Source organism: Nilaparvata lugens, chromosome 9, assembly GCF_014356525.2.
Source record: "Nilaparvata lugens isolate BPH chromosome 9, ASM1435652v1, whole genome shotgun sequence".
Classification (NCBI taxonomy): Eukaryota; Metazoa; Arthropoda; class Insecta; order Hemiptera; family Delphacidae; genus Nilaparvata; species Nilaparvata lugens.
The window spans coordinates 11,996,838-12,014,935 of record NC_052512.1 but is presented as its reverse complement, the minus strand read 5'-3'; the positions used below and the strand labels follow the sequence as shown (position 1 = coordinate 12,014,935).

The 18,098-nt window shown below is 34.0% G+C and overlaps 1 protein-coding gene across 1 annotated transcript in view; it reads right to left on the bottom strand.

Annotated features, from left to right (window-relative positions):
* LOC111055574 (protein unc-13 homolog B) overlaps window positions 1-18,098 on the bottom strand; it is a 785,525-nt gene that overhangs the window by 665,355 nt on the left and 102,072 nt on the right. Inside the window, exon 4 of the mRNA XM_039435489.1 lies at window positions 6,078-6,107. Within this exon, the coding sequence (XP_039291423.1) occupies window positions 6,078-6,107 (30 nt within the window). The remainder of the gene's footprint in view (window positions 1-6,077; window positions 6,108-18,098) is intronic.

Sequence of the window (18,098 nt, the reverse complement as noted above, 5' to 3'; positions counted from 1 at the left end):
AGACAGTTGATGTATATGAGCTCTACATTTATTGATATAATTTCATTTGATATTCATCAAAGAGTAGATTTGAAGGGAATAGAGGCTTGGATTGAGGAAAAGTATTCCTTTCCCCTGGGACCTGAATGGTGGTAGTAATAGCCTATATTTTTTTAAAAAGTTATCTCCATTTTATTTTTTGTAATTCCTGAGACCTGAATGGTAGTCATATTTTTCTATCTCTGTTTTATTTTAGTTTTTCCTTTTGGAATTTTTTTTCTCTCTCTCTCAATATTCGTTATCACTCTTTTGTTTTTTGCAGTGAAGTATTTTTTTTTGTCATCAACTTGATTCTGTATTGTAATTTGTATTTTGTTTTTAGTTTTTATTTTAAATTGGACTTTTTGCGACTCCCACCAGCGGTCAAAGACTTTTCTTTTGCTGGTGGTGCCTGAAACTATTTTTAGATTATTTAGTTCTATAGTCAATTCCATTTAATTTTCTTGTAATAACTGTTTATTATCCTCGATTTGTTGCATTGTTGAACTCTGGCAATAAAGAATTGAATCGGATGAAACTTAATTAAAACAAACCCTCGAACGTTTACAAGTATAATTTATTCTCCATCAGATCCTTCAAGCCTTTACTTGCACTTTTAAATACTTAAATTACGACATAGCAGTCTTATTGAGAACTATTATAGCTTCTACTCACTGTTTTCTGAAAAGGGCCTTGCGTCCGGCAGCACTCCACAAACGTGAGTAGGAGCTAATAGTTTTCAATCAAAGAAATAAGGCTGCTATGTCGTGATTTGAGTATTCAAAAGCGATCATCAACAAGCAGTACGTAATGCAGAGAAACATTGAAGAGCTTTTATTCTCTTGGAACTATCAAAAAGAGTAACTACTATAACATTATTACATGATATGTATCACACAAATAGTTAGTATCTATTAATTATGTAGCACATAACAGAAAACACTTTACAAATTTATAATACTGGTTAAAACAGGAAATACACAACACGGCTAGATTGAAAACACTTAGAAACTTACATTATTTTCGAAAACCTTCTTCATCTAGTGATGTAAGTGTTTTAAATCTATTATTAATATTATATATATGTTGCAGATACATATGCTACATTGCCGCGTCCAATCACTACCTCCGTAAACAAAGCCGTACCGGTAGTGCATTCGTGTGACGTCAGCACAGGTAGGGCTCCTACACAAATAAAAATTCGTTGATTTCAGCTGATCTATTCCAGCTAATGTTTTTATTGGTGTAGGAGCCCTACCTGTGCTGATGTCACACTAATGCACTACGGCTTTGTTTACGGAGGTAGTGGTCTAATAAACAAGATTTCTGGTATGATAAGTCTCCGAAATTTGAGATGATTAGTATAATTGGATTACCCGGTATGATCATTCATCGTTTTTACATACATTGGCTCACCAATCATTAGAGTCAGAGAAAGAAGCAATTAAAACAAAGAAAACTACATTTTGTAGAATTTCAATATGAACTCTTTTCAAATAATTCAAGGAATCGAGTGGATATTAAGATAATTAATTTTAATTAGGATAAGTATTTTCATTTGAGCTCATAGATAAGCATTTTTAGTTGAGTTCTGAATGTATTTCACTCCTGTTTGCAGACAAGATTTTTCTTAAGCGAACAGTATTGTATTCAATGATCTGTAATATCATTTATATAATGGAATTTGTCATGTGAGTGATATCATTGAATAAAACTTGATTTGATTTGAATTTGAGTGGAATCTTGTAGATTTTATGTAATAATACGAAGTAAGGCATCAAAACTCGATAGAACTCATTGTAAGAATCAGAAAAGTGTTATTTCATTCTCGGAATAGAAGTAGGTATTTAAAGTTCGTTTTCATGCAGTTTGAGTAGATCATAAAGTTGAAGTATCTCACTCTGAATCTTAGAGTACCTATTTCTAGTATTTGTTATTACCATAGAGAAACAATAGCGTAAATCCCATGGTATAGGGCGTTTTTGTCGCAACTATTACTGTTATCTCAAGTCGATTACTAACGATTATTGTATATTTTTACTGTTTTGGCCAGGTGAGAGAGTATGAACGGCACAATATAAGAGACTACCAGCGTCACACACCTTTTTGGGAAAGAAATACGTGAACTATTGGCTTTAGATAACAGTAAAAGTTGCGACGTAAACGCCCTATACCATGTAATATCTACTCAAGCAATTGTTTCTCTATGATATTACCTTTTCAAACATTGCATGCATAATTTTGGCAATTTCTTTCTTCATGTTGTTCTTTGAATCTTGGAAGGTCTCTGAACGGTTAACATAGACATATAGGATATCGAAAAAAATCACAGAAAAAATAACCCGGGGGCGAATCGAGCCATAATCGGGTCATTACAAGTCGCCTCTGATTGAGATAAGGCATTCTATGGAGTGTTACTTCAAATCAGCCATTCCATATATTATATTCATTTCGTATCAATGAAGGTGATGGTTTTTGGTGAGAATTTTCCGCACCGAAAAATCATAAAGTCCAAGGGCAGTCGCATATTTGCGTGCTGACCTTGGAGATTACAAAATTGAAGCTCCTACTGTCTCAATGTTTTCACGTGATCTAATGGGCTGTGGAGCTTTAGATCTCCGTTCTGTCGAACTACGCGTTTTTTTATGTAGTAATTCACAATTGATTTCCGGCCTGAAACACAGACAAACTGAGCTAAATTAAACCGATCCCGAAAGGCGCGCTGTGCTGCAATCACCGAACAGCCAATAGAAAAGTAGGCCTCAAAGGCAAACGTACGCTTCTCGCTGTTCCAACGCATAAGCCTGTACAAAGGCTAAGAACAAACTATCTACTGATGATAATGTTCTAAGTTTTTTGATTTGTATATCATCAAGCTATCAAAATTTAAAAAAAAATATCAGGAAATATTCATTTGTATATCTAGAGTGAAAAGTACTGTTTTTTCTCCCTAAGGGAAAAGTTTGAACAATTTTCCTGAGGGAGAAAAAACATTTTCCACTTGTGATATACACAACATTTTTCCTCCACCTACATTTCTATAAAAACTGCGAATAAAAAAATCTTTAAAAACGTTAGTGACCAAACAATGTGTTATAACATAATCTCAAAAGTAAACAGCTGGGCTGGCTTGTAATCACAGTTCTCCGCCGACAGCGCTATGCGCTATCTGTCAGCAAAAGTTGTAACAACAATGGCCGCCACAATTACAACTATGATGAAGTTCCCGTTTCAAATTTGATAAGTTAATGAGGAATATTTGTTGGCTGGTATTTTGAATAACATGGAATATAACAAAATATTTATACATTTTTCTAGTATAGTGATATTAAGTTGTAATAATTTTATCATACAAAAATAACTTTCATGTATTGATCAAATGCCTGGTTGAGGTATTGAATTCAGTTGGTTTAATGACTACTTTATATGCTTCCTCATTTGATCTTAGACCTTCTAACCTATTTCAAATGTACGTTTTTAAAATAGAGATGCTTCCCATGTTATTTTAATGGAGTTACTTTCACGCTCTAGGGAGTTTTCCTGTTTTTCCGCCCGAGAGCGAAAAAGTGACACTTTAGTATTATGTTTCAGGAAGTAAAGTGAGCACTTTGGACAGGAGATGGAGGAAAACATTTTTTTCCGTTCATTACTCCTTGAGATATGGGCGCCTGAAGTTTACATTTTTCGGACAGAACATGTCAAATCAAGTGAGAGATAAATCCATGAGATACAGAGGATGAATTCTCCATTGTATTGTTGATTGGATGAAAATAACATTTTTGTTAAATATCAATTTAAATGGACAGTTATTTCATTTTAAATGGACATTCGATTTCAAGCTGCAGAAATGAGATTTCTTAGGAGTGTATTCGGCTGCATTAGAGTTGATAGATCAGAAATACTCATATAAGGAAGGTTTTATCGGTTGCTCCTCTGCATGAAAGAATTATACAAAATAGACGCAACTGGTGTAGTCATTTGGATAGAATGTCACCTGGAAGAACGCCCCTTGAAGTGCAAAACTATAGGCCTACTCGAAAGAAAGATGTAGGGAGGCCAAGGAAGAGATGGGTACCTGAGCAGTTCAATCAATAAACCTAATCCCTGGAGTGATGATGTTTATGATGATGAATGTTATTCAATTTACTAAAAATGACCAAACATAACATTTAGTTGAGTTATTTTTGATAGAGTGAATAACTTTCTCAAAAATTTATATTTATATATTTTTTTTGTTTCATTCAATCAAGAATACCTTGAAGAATCTATCCTCTATATCTCATGGATTTAACTCTTACCGAATTTGTAATGTTTTTTCCCAAAAATTTAAACTTTAGGCGTTCATATCTCAAAAAGTAATAAACGGAAGAAATGTTTTCCTGGGGAAACTTTCTCATTTTGATAGCTAGATGATATACAAATCGAAAAACTTCAAAGGAAAATATCACCAGTAGAAAGTTTATTTTTAGCCTTTGCACAGCCAACTGGACTGAGCAAGAACACAACTTTAAAGCAACCTCTCTCGAGATTGACTACTAGCATTCCACTATGTCATCAACCAACTGAACAGGAAGCATTTGAAAAATCATGTTTTTGGATTCAGGGTACCTTGAAACGTATGAAAAACTTGAAATTAGGGTACCTTATCTTTTTTGGAAAGCAATACTTTCCTTACCTATGGTAATAGGGCGAAGGAAAGTGAAATAGTTATTTGTGCAACTGGTGCGCAAAGTGACAGTTTGCTGCACCGAAAGAAACGTTTACGCACGAGCCGTAGGCGAGGGCGGAATGGTTTCTTGAGTGCAGCAGAGGAACTTTTCGCACGTATTTCACATTTAATTTTTCCTACAGTTACCATTGAATATGAGAAGTGGCTGATTATGGGTAAAATGATGGCTGAAATCCATCCATTGTTTGTCTGTATAATTTTGTTATCAATTACAACTTTAAATTATCATTAACTTCATAATCCAATTGGAAATTATTTATCGATAATTTATTCAAATTAAAAATTAATTGATCCAATTGATTTGAAAATTTGAATAATTTTGAGTTAATCTTAATTTCTAGATCATTTTTCAACCAATCCATTTATGAATGAAAAATATATTTTTTGAAATAATTAATAATATCCAAAATGTATAATTCCATGAGTTCTCATTTTAATTTATTTGAAAGTCAGAAAAAATATAGATAGAACAAATTTGCATTCAAAATACACGCCGACAATGTCAACAGCTGATTGGGATGGCTGCAAGATAATACGCAAAGTATTAAGAGTACGCTAAGTACTTCAATATACGCTAAGTACTTTAAGTAATACTTTGCGCACTAGAGCGGAAAAGTGATTCTTTGCGTTCTGTAATCAGTGCAGGAATAGTCACTTTTCAAGGTAACTGTAGAAAAAGGAAGTTTTGATGCCGCACTCTGTATTATCTGGTGTGTACCGCGCATCAGGTCATGTGGCATATTACCATAGAGAAACTTACGCTATTGTTTCTCTATGATATTACTAGCTAAATCTACCTCATTTTAAATTCAAAGACAATAGTATTGGATTGAAGTCGCATTGTTTTCTCCTATATGTGATATTCTTGTATGATAATTTATTGATAAAATTTGGAAAAATTCAAGAATCATCATGAATTGAATATGTATTTTATAATTTTTATACGATTTGATATTTAAAATTTTTAATCTAACGTCATGTTCATAAATAGTGCGTGAATTTTTCACTTCAAAATTTCTCAGTTTTATTCGGAATTGAGATGTTATGGATAATTGTTTCTAATTCTGTGAGATTTAGTTTTACATAAGATATATTTATGATTAAAGATTTGTTAGTTTTTTGAATTGTAAATTCTCATTTTGGTAAGTGATGATAACTTCACCTAAAATTTAATTTTGACTGTAGTGGAAATTCAAGAAAGAACAGTTTTGGGCATAAGCCTTTTCACATAGATGTAATAATAATTGTATATGACTGAATAATGAATAAATGAATAAATGTTATAGTATAAAATGTAAGCATAAATAATAAAATATGTAATAAAACTCACGTTGAGCTGCCACATATCGTGCCTTCTTCACTGTAACAAACAAAGAAGAAACCATTCATTAGTATAATATATTATATAAAAATGAGTAAATTCTCCATGATATTTTATCATTAAATCACATTGAATGAAAAACTCAAAAACAGGTAGAAAGCATTAAGAAAAATTCTGAATAAGATACAAAAGCGATGTAAAAGATTTTAAAGCCTCTATAACACTATGTCCTATTAATATTATTCTCGGTAATCTATAATAATTATTCGGTGATTATAAGAAACGAAAGAACTGGCTTATACAAGTACGGGATAGGAAATTCACGAACGACGCATCATCACGTCTCAACTACTGGACTGATTAGCTTGAAATTTCGCATATAGATTCTCAATTCACCGAGGTCGGTTATAGGCCTATTTCGAATTATTCAATATTTCAGTAGGTCATGTTTTCAGTTTGTCAAATTTTCAATTAGACCCTTGTGGAGCACGAGTTACCTGCTAGGAATTAATAAACCAAAAATCAAGTTTTACTTACTCTCCTTGCTGCTGTGTTTGTAAAATTTCGTGGACACAAAATTAACAGAAGCAACAGTTTTTTAATTGACCGAGCGAAGTGAGGTCACTAAAAAAGGGAGGTCACAGCAATATTCGAGTCGACGGTTTTTCATTTCTCTTCATGTTTATATGTTCTGCATTTACGGCGAAACGCGGTAATAGATTTTCATGAAATTTGACAGGTATTTCCCTTCTTAATTGTGCGTCGACGTATATACAAGGCTTTCAATAATTCTGCTTTTCAAGGATAATATGAAAGGAAAAGGAGCCTCCTTCATACGCCAATATTAGAGTAAAAATCAGGCTATAGAACTATTCATAATAAATGTTGAGTGGATTATTAATTGCATGCAATGACGCATTCAATTTGATATCTTAATTTAACTTGGTGAAAAATCAGTTGTTGTGTGGGCTATTAATTGCATGCAGTGAGGCATGCAATTGATAACTCGAAGTAGCATAGTATTTTTTTCCGACTTTTCTCTGCTTTCAACTTGGTAAGCTTTTGATGATAGTAGCATAGCTACTCACATCAAATAATTATTAGAATTGTCGATACAAGAACCCAAACAGACATAAGTCGTTTATACACCGATATCTTGCCGAAATGACAGGGCAGGACAGAATTTACTCTTTTAGACAGTATTAGATGAGACTAATGGTTTAGAACTATGAGACTTATGGTTATAACCATACCCATAGGTTATGGTTTATAACCTCAGGAGACTTATGGTTTATAACTGCGCGAGGTCTACTGTTTACAGAACTACTATTATCAAGATTGAAATATCGGCTCTATTTTATTAACATTCAAATGATTTTTTTTCACTTTTCTCCATCTTCTCAGGGCAGTATGCATAATTTAAGTTAAACACTAATATAATATGATAGCTTGGTCGCACTTATTTTATACAATTAGGTCACCAACAGAGTATAGAATGTTTTACATTACATATACTCTTCATGCTCCTATTACATAGGCTTTTCTCCTCACATCATATATCATACCATCTCAGTTTGTGAACCGACCACTTTAATAGATCTACATCTATATATATGAGAATGAATGTCTGTGTTAGTTTGTTTGTTCCCTATAGACTTGAAAACTACTTGACAGAACAGCATGTAACTTTGGGAATATGTTGTGTGAATATTGGGGATGGTTTCTGACCTGAAATTTTAATGGGGGGGGGGGTAAAAATAATGATTTATTAATCCATTTTACAGACCTATGTTTTCGAAATTGTTGGCCGAGCGGCTACCGAAAAACGGAAAGTTGATCATGATTCAATATCAAATATATCGTGATAATATGATTTAGCATCTGAAGTTACCAGCTGTAATAAACACGTTACCCTGTTATAAATTGTGTACTGGTATTAACACGGTACTTTCGAGTTGAAGTGTAGTTGATCTACCAGCTGTAGATAATGGTACCTTAGAAGACCTATACAAATAATTATTATCACTCCCCCATCATTGAGAAACTGAAAAATGTTGGAAGAAATTATACACCTCATTCATGAAAAATCAGTTGTTGTGTGGGCTATTAATTGCATGCAGTGAGGCATGCAATTGATAACTCGAAGTAGCATAGTATTTTTTTCCGACTTTTCTCTGCTTTCAACTTGGTAAGCTTTTGATGATAGTAGCATAGCTACTCACATCAAATAATTATTAGAATTGTCGATACAAGAACCCAAACAGACATAAGTCGTTTATACACCGATATCTTGCCGAAATGACAGGGCAGGACAGAATTTACTCTTTTAGACAGTATTAGATGAGACTAATGGTTTAGAACTATGAGACTTATGGTTATAACCATACCCATAGGTTATGGTTTATAACCTCAGGAGACTTATGGTTTATAACTGCGCGAGTCTACTGTTTACAGAACTACTATTATCAAGATTGAAATATCGGCTCTATTTTATTAACATTCAAATGATTTTTTTTCACTTTTCTCCATCTTCTCAGGGCAGTATGCATAATTTAAGTTAAACACTAATATAATATGATAGCTTGGTCGCACTTATTTTATACAATTAGGTCACCAACAGAGTATAGAATGTTTTACATTACATATACTCTTCATGCTCCTATTACATAGGCTTTTCTCCTCACATCATATATCATACCATCTCAGTTTGTGAACCGACCACTTTAATAGATCTACATCTATATATATGAGAATGAATGTCTGTGTTAGTTTGTTTGTTCCCTATAGACTTGAAAACTACTTGACAGAACAGCATGTAACTTTGGGAATATGTTGTGTGAATATTGGGGATGGTTTCTGACCTGAATTTTAATGGGGGGGGGGGTAAAAATAATGATTTATTAATCCATTTTACAGACCTATGTTTTCGAAATTGTTGGCCGAGCGGCTACCGAAAAACGGAAAGTTGATCATGATTCAATATCAAATATATCGTGATAATATGATTAGCATCTGAAGTTACCAGCTGTAATAAACACGTTACCCTGTTATAAATTGTGTACTGGTATTAACACGGTACTTTCGAGTTGAAGTGTAGTTGATCTACCAGCTGTAGATAATGGTACCTTAGAAGACCTATACAAATAATTATTATCACTCCCCCATCATTGAGAAACTGAAAAATGTTGGAAGAAATTATACACCTCATTCATGAAAGAGAGTTGTACATATTGCATTCATCAATTACTGGAGAATGACAGAATAATTTACATTTTTTTTAAATTTAGCTTCATTGGATTTACTTATATTCATCCTAGAATGGAAGATGGAAAGAATATGGAATTCTGTGTGATTCATCGTACATCGCATATTTCCTGGACCATCTATATTGACAATCAACAACTATGAACACATTAAATTCATCTTTGAAACACTGATTCAATCTTCTCTATTCTTTTCTAATTCAACACTTTACTGATAGATATTACTACCAATTGATTAAAAAGAATATGTTTTTGGAATAATGAATGCTGCATGACTAAGCATATAGGAAGTCCGTATTGAGATGTAAATTAAAATTTTAATTGTCAGATAAATTTCATGATTTACCAAATAAAGTCTTATTATTATTATGTATTTACATAAATCGGCGGTGTTTCATCAAATAATAATTAGAATTGTCGATACAAGAACCCAAACAGACATAAGTCGTTTATACACCGATATCTTGCCGAAATGACAGGGCAGGACAGAATTTACTCTTTTAGACAGTATTAGATGAGACTAATGGTTTAGAACTATGAGACTTATGGTTATAACCATACCATAGGTTATGGTTTATAACCTCAGGAGACTTATGGTTTATAACTGCGCGAGGTCTACTGTTTACAGAACTACTATTATCAAGATTGAAATATCGGCTCTATTTTATTAACATTCAAATGATTTTTTTTCACTTTTCTCCATCTTCTCAGGGCAGTATGCATAATTTAAGTTAAACACTAATATAATATGATAGCTTGGTCGCACTTATTTTATACAATTAGGTCACCAACAGAGTATAGAATGTTTTACATTACATATACTCTTCATGCTCCTATTACATAGGCTTTTCTCCTCACATCATATATCATACCATCTCAGTTTGTGAACCGACCACTTTAATAGATCTACATCTATATATATGAGAATGAATGTCTGTGTTAGTTTGTTTGTTCCCTATAGACTTGAAAACTACTTGACAGAACAGCATGTAACTTTGGGAATATGTTGTGTGAATATTGGGGATGGTTTCTGACCTGAAATTTTAATGGGGGGGGGGGTAAAAAATAATGATTTATTAATCCATTTTACAGACCTATGTTTTCGAAATTGTTGGCCGAGCGGCTACCGAAAAACGGAAAGTTGATCATGATTCAATATCAAAATATATCGTGATAATATGATTTAGCATCTGAAGTTACCAGCTGTAATAAACACGTTACCCTGTTATAAATTGTGTACTGGTATTAACACGGTACTTTCGAGTTGAAGTGTAGTTGATCTACCAGCTGTAGATAATGGTACCTTAGAAGACCTATACAAATAATTATTATCACTCCCCCATCATTGAGAAACTGAAAAATGTTGGAAGAAATTATACACCTCATTCATGAAAGAGAGTTGTACATATTGCATTCATCATTACTGGAGAATGACAGAATAATTTACATTTTTTTTAAATTTAGCTTCATTGGATTTACTTATATTCATCCTAGAATGGAAGATGGAAAGAATATGGAATTCTGTGTGATTCATCGTACATCGCATATTTCCTGGACCATCTATATTGACAATCAACAACTATGAACACATTAAATTCATCTTTGAAACACTGATTCAATCTTCTCTATTCTTTTCTAATTCAACACTTTACTGATAGATATTACTACCAATTGATTAAAAAGAATATGTTTTTGGAATAATGAATGCTGCATGACTAAGCATATAGGAAGTCCGTATTGAGATGTAAATTAAAATTTTAATTGTCAGATAAATTTCATGATTTACCAAATAAAGTCTTATTATTATTATGTATTTACATAAATCGGCGGTGTTTCATCAAATAATAATTAATTGTCGACTCTCTAGAAAGAATATGAAATAAATATCCTTATAACGACCGGGAAAGATAGAGAAAACGTGTGGAAGAGAGTATGGGAAAGGGAGTGGACGAGTGAGTGAGAGGGTTTCAGGACAGGGAGCGAGGTTTAGGGGAGGGAGAAAGGATGTAGTGGGGAAGTGAGGAAGTGAGAGTGCAAGAAAAGGGAGAGAGAGGATGTATTTGTATGTGGGGAAAAAGGAAAAAAGAAACAGAAAACTTGTAGGGAATAGCATCGGCGGCGCGAAATAGTTTTAATTGGTGACAATAAATCGTCGCTACGGACGGCGAGAAGAGCAACTAATTGCTGTGAGAGCAGGAAATTGTGCTCTCCAATGCTCTCTCGCTCACTCAATCTCTCTCACTCTCAATTGTTACATCTCGCCCCCCCCCACCGCTTCTTGAATTCGATGCTTCATTTTCCAGTCTTCCTTTAATCTAGTACAATAATATTTATTCATCTCTGTAACCTACCTCCTGCATCCACCACAAATTTCAACTTGGTAAGCTTTTGATGATAGTAGCATAGCTGCTTACATCAAGTTATTAGCATTGTCGATACAACAATCCAAACAGACATAAGTCGTTCATACACCAATATCTTGCCCAAATTACAGGGCAGGACAGAATTTACTCTTTCAGACAGTATTAGATGAGACTAATGGTTTAGAACTATGAGACTTATGGTTATAACCATACCATAGGTTATGGTTTATAACCTCAGGAGACTTATGGTTTATAACTGCGCGAGGTCTACTGTTTACAGAACTACTATTATCAAGATTGAAATATCGGCTCTATTTTATTAACATTCAAATGATTTTTTTTCACTTTTCTCCATCTTCTCAGGGCAGTATGCATAATTTAAGTTAAACACTAATATAATATGATAGCTTGGTCGCACTTATTTTATACAATTAGGTCACCAACAGAGTATAGAATGTTTTACATTACATATACTCTTCATGCTCCTATTACATAGGCTTTTCTCCTCACATCATATATCATACCATCTCAGTTTGTGAACCGACCACTTTAATAGATCAGTGGTTCTGATAATATTAATACGCTTTCTTCAAGAATCATATACAATCTACATCTATATATATGAAAATGAATGTCTGTGTGTGTTAGTTTGTTTGTTTGTGTAGTTGATCTATTATAGCCGAGCGGCTACCGAAAAACGGAAAGATGATCATGATTCAATATCAAAATATATCGTGATAATATGATTTAGCATCTGAAGTTACCAGCTGTAATAAACACGTTACCCTGTTATAAATTGTGTACTAGTATGAACACGGTACTTTCGAGTTGAAGTGTAGTTGATCTACCAGCTGTAGATAATGGTTTCTTAGAAGACCTATACAAATAATTATTATCACTCCCCTATCATTGAGAAACTGAAAAATGTTGGAAAAAATTATACACCTCATTCATGAAAGAGAATTGTACATATTGCATTCATTAATTACTGGAGAATGACAGAATAATTTACATTTTTTTTTGAATTCAGCTTCATTTTTATTGGATTTATTTATATTCATCCTAGAATGGAAGATGGAAAGAATATGGAATTCTGTGTGATTCATCGTACATCGCATATTCCCTGGACCATCTATATTGACAATCAGTAACTCTATGAACACATTAAATTCATCTTTGAAACACTGATTTAATCTATCTATTTTTTTCTAATTCAACACTTTACTGATAGATATTACTACCAATTGATTAAAAAGAATATGTTTTTGGAATAATAAATGCTGCATGACTAAGCATATAGGAAGTCCGTATTGAGATGTAAATTAAAATTTCAATTGTCAGATAAATTTCAGGATTTACCAAATAAAGTCTTATTATTATTATGTATTTACATAAATCGGCGGTGTTTTATCAAATAATTAATTGTCGACTCTCAAGAAAGAATATGAAATAATATCCTTATAACGACCGGGAAAGATAGAGAAAACGTGTGGAAGAGAGTATGGGAAAGGGAGTGGACGAGTGAGTGAGAGGGTTTCAGGAGAGGGAGCGAGGTTTAGGGGAGAGAGAAAGGATGTAGTGGGGAAGTGAGGAAGTGAGAGTGCAAGAAAAGGGAGAGAGAGGATGTATTTGTATGTGGGGAAAAAGGAAAAAAGAAACAGAAAACTTGTAGGGAATAGCATCGGCGGCGCGAAATAGTTTTAATTGGTGACAATAAATCGTCGCTACGGACGGCGAAAAGAGCAACTAATTGCTGTGAGAGCAGGAAATTGTGCTCTCCAATGCTCTCTCGCTCACTCAATCTCTCTCACTCTCAATTGTTACATCTCGCCCCCCCCACCGCTTCTTGAATTCGATGCTTCATTTTCCAGTCTTCCTTTAATCTAGTACAATAATATTTATTCATCTCTGTAACCTACCTCCTGCATCCACCACAAATTTCATCACTTCTTAATTCACATCTCTTCCAAACAAATAAACTATAGTGAGGTCCACGTTATAAATATTACAGTGTTTGATTTTCAATGGTATTGCTATCCTTGTCTATCATTCAACAAAGCGGATAATGATTGTGTTCGATTAGCAATGGTATTGCTATCCAAAGTTTCTAGCATTGCTTTGTTGCCAGATCGACTTTCAACAATGTAGAAATGATAATTAATTGACGAAATATTTCCTCTTAATTATGAAGTTATTGAAAAATAAAGTTTTCTGCTTGATAAAATGTAATTGATTATTTTAAACGAGAATGAACAGTTAATATTACATCAATAAACCTGTATCAGCTACCTTACATAGGAGGCATTGACAAGACAGAGGATCGACAACGTTGCTCTCCTATCTTCCTCCACTGCCATTATAACGTGAACCTTACTATAGATGAAAGGCCATTTTGAAAACCGGACTGAAAATAAAAAAGGTTATGAAAAAAATTTAATCACAGAAGCTAAAATGAAACTTGGAACTTGTATCGCGTCTATCCTACAATCTTAGAGGATATACTGGGAGTGAAATTCAAGTAATATTAAAAAAAAATATGTTGAATTTGTATTCAAACACAAAAAGGCACAAACTAAAAAACAAAAATCGCTCTCAGTGACTCACTTGTGATGTTATTGTAACGTGCTAGATAGACTCTATAACGAGAGAAGGTTGGCCCATTCAGGACTACTTAAAAACTATTTTTTTAAATGATGGAATGACTAATAAAATTCTACTCCATTCCATTCCATTTGTTAGGCAATGCAAATTCATAGGCCTATGAAATTTTCAAGGGGAAATCGGAATAATATGTGGTCTACTGAACAGTTCTGAAGTAGAAAATGCGCCAATTCACACCAAATGTAACGTTTATTTCAAAAATGGTTTTTTTCTGGTTTCGCCACTAAACTGACTCACTCCGTTGTCATTTATTGACGATACAAAAGAATAGCATTGAGAACTTTGTAGTTCAATATTTATATCGGGGCACCGAGCTTAGCTCCGGTGTACAAAAGCATAGAAAAATAAAAGCATAGTTTATAATATTTATTAATTGATACACAGAATACAATATTCTTTCAATTGATTGCGGAAGAACCAACAGGCACAGGTCAAAACTGTTTCTTCCCCGAGTTTTCATGTATACACTATGAATACGGTAGTCCAAAAAGTAGGTTATGTTCCATTCACTTTCTAATTCCAATTTTTAGTCCAAACAGTAATTGAAAACAGAAAAGTTCGAATTTAGATTTTCCACAAATAACAAAATAACACTCACTAATCACTTAAAACTGTAAAATAATGATTAACATTGAAAATGTTGATATAGGTACTCTTATTTAATTAAAAAATAATGGACCTTGAATAATATCATATCGTTATTCATGTCAACAAATCAGATAGGTTGATCAAGTCGGTTTATCTACAATTGCCAGATAATACTTCTCATGAGATCCGTTGATTGATTGCAAAAGTTCAACAGCTGAACATAATTCTGTCTCTCTCCCACGCAGGCACTCACATCTTCCGTTATCAACAGACGACGAAATTCACAGATGTTTCTTCAAGGATGAATAACTATTATTATCCTTCTTATACCCTTCAGCGAGTTTTCTCAGGGATGAGACTCAGTGCAATCGAGTTTGAATATCAGAAACCTACTATGTACCAAATTTCGTGAGAATCGTTAGAGCCGTTTTCGAGATATCCGTTGGACATGAATATATAACCATATATAACCATATATAACCATATGAATAACCAAATATATAAATATATACAGAAATTGCTCGCTCAATATAATAGGATTGACAATGTAGAAATTTCTTGTTTCAAGTGTTTGGTCAGAAAATTAGACAAAAATCCATATAATGGAGGAAACATAACATATTTTGTAGACTATTTTGATAAATTAAAATTCGGGGAAGAAACTGTTGTGACCTCCAAATTATTTTCAAAAATAATTGTGTATCATTGAATCAATAAAATAATTAAGGAAACATTATCAATTAACAAAGAATTTTCTCTCATTTATGAAAATTCATTATTTAATCATTCAAGAATATATTATCTTGACGAATGGAATACATCAAAATTTGAAACCGTTACAGTCATCCGCTATAAAAGGCAGTGTCTAGGCATAGAATCGGCAGCCCTGTCCCGCTATCTTTCTTAACTAACGTGGACCACACTATAGTTACAGATTTAATCCACGATACAGAAAAGATGCACAGTGCTCTCTTTGTTGAGTTATCATGCAAAAGATGGTGGCTGTGTAGTCATTACTCGTATCGAACGAACGGTTCTTTTTGAACGAACGACAGCTCTAAGCGATTTTTGATCACTGTGAGCAGTCAGGTCGGGTCAGGCACCTGAGACTGAATTTGAATGTGACAAATTCTCCTCTCACCCTTCTCCATCACGACTACTCTATCACAAGCTTTTTGTGCAAATCTTTCACTTCTCCACATCCATAGCGAGATTCTCGCTTTTATTATATGAATATCGGGGCACCGAGTTTCGCTCGTTATTTATTTATTGATATTATTGAGAAACAGAACACAATTCTTTGAAATGATTGGGGAAGGACTAACCGGCACAGCCCAGAACGGTTTCTTCCCCGAATTTTGATTCATACACTATAGTCCAAAAAGTAGGTTATGTTCCATACACCCTTGGATTCAGGTTCAATTTTCAGTCCAAATATTTGAAAAAAAAGTTCCAATTTAGATTGTTCACAAACCAAATTTATTAACAAAATATCACTCACTAATCACTTGAAACTGTAAGATACTGATTAACTTTGAAAGTTTTTATTTACTTTTATTGGAATGAAAAAATAATGGATCTTGAATAGAATCATATCGTTGGTCATGTCAACAAATCAAATATTCTGACCAAGTCGATTAAAATTTTCTGCCAGAAACTTCTTGGAGAGGTTAGGCCCTGCAGAGTTTCGGAGGGTCAAACCCAAGAGACCAGAGATGCAGAGATGGGTGAAACTTAAGGCACGAATGCGGGTCAAGAGGCTGAGTCGAGGGTGGCCAGGTGCCCTAAGGTAATTTGACGACCCCTTCTTCAGCGAAGGACCTACAAAAATACCAGGAGTGAAACTCACTTAGGTCACGAGTTTTGGGTGGAGAGACCAAACCTCACCGCTGCTCAAAGAAGGGCGGCCATTGAGGCAGAACTTCTTGAGAGAGGTGAAGCTTTCGACCCTGCAAAGTTTCAGAGGGAAAAAACCCCAAGAGACCAGAGATGGGTGAAACTCAAGGCACGAATGTCGGTCAAGAAGCTGAGTGAAGGGTGGCCGGGCGCCCTAGAGGCAACTTGGCCACCCCTTCCTCAGCGGAAGGACCTTCAAAGAAGGCCGTGAGTTGAACTGACGTAGGTCACGAGGGCTAATCAATCAGAAGAGACTGCCAAGCATATCACACTGGATTGCGACAAGCAACCAGGTGATAAATGGGATGTTAGTATAGTGAAAAACTCCTGACTCTTGTAAAGGCCACAGGTATTGGTTTGTCTAACATACTACTTGGTAACACAATAAGCTTCGGTTGACGTGTGGGATTCTTTGAACTTTTGGATCCTTGAATCCGTCCCATCAAAAACAATAAACAATAAGGCATTGAGGGATAAGACTTTGACGATTACCACAAATTTCTTGAACATTTTGAAGTTCACCCTAGTTTCGCCCGCATAATTCCGATGTTATTATCCACGATCATTACTGTCATTATCATTCCTAAGTGATTTCCAACAATATTAATAAAAATTGAAAATTATCAATGGTTACTGAGTAATAAACGCACTTCCACTGCAAATGAAGTGGTCTTACTTCCAAGTATTAGGCATGAATTCAGCATCGACAAATTAAACGTTCAATTTTCCAGTACTGTTCCCTATTTCGTCATTCATTATTCAGGCTCTGTAGCTGAGAACTGAAATATATTTATATATATTTCTGACTAATATACATGTCGTAATCCATCCACCCATAAATAGCTCAGTTTGCGTGCTCGAAAACTCAAATCTGATTTGTTTGCAGTCATTGATTTCGTCCTATTTTTGCGTTCTTATAACGATCACTGTGAAATACTGAATGAGAATTTTAGGACATTGTACAGAGTGTGCCATAAATAGACTGCCAGTATTCAATTCTCAATCAATGTACAGATTTTAAAGGTGAAACTAGAACGATATTTCAAAGGTACAGGAATGAAACGATACAGCATAGTAGTTGTTTGTACTTCTAGGGAGCAAAAAGAGAATTTTTCCACCTCGTGGGGAGGAAAATTCATTAGTTTGGAACTAAAATTCAGTTTGGAGCTTACGGTAAAGTAAAGGGTGACAATTTCAACGAGGGAGAAAAGCAATTCTATTTCCTCCATATAAACAACATTTTCACTCCACCTACATGT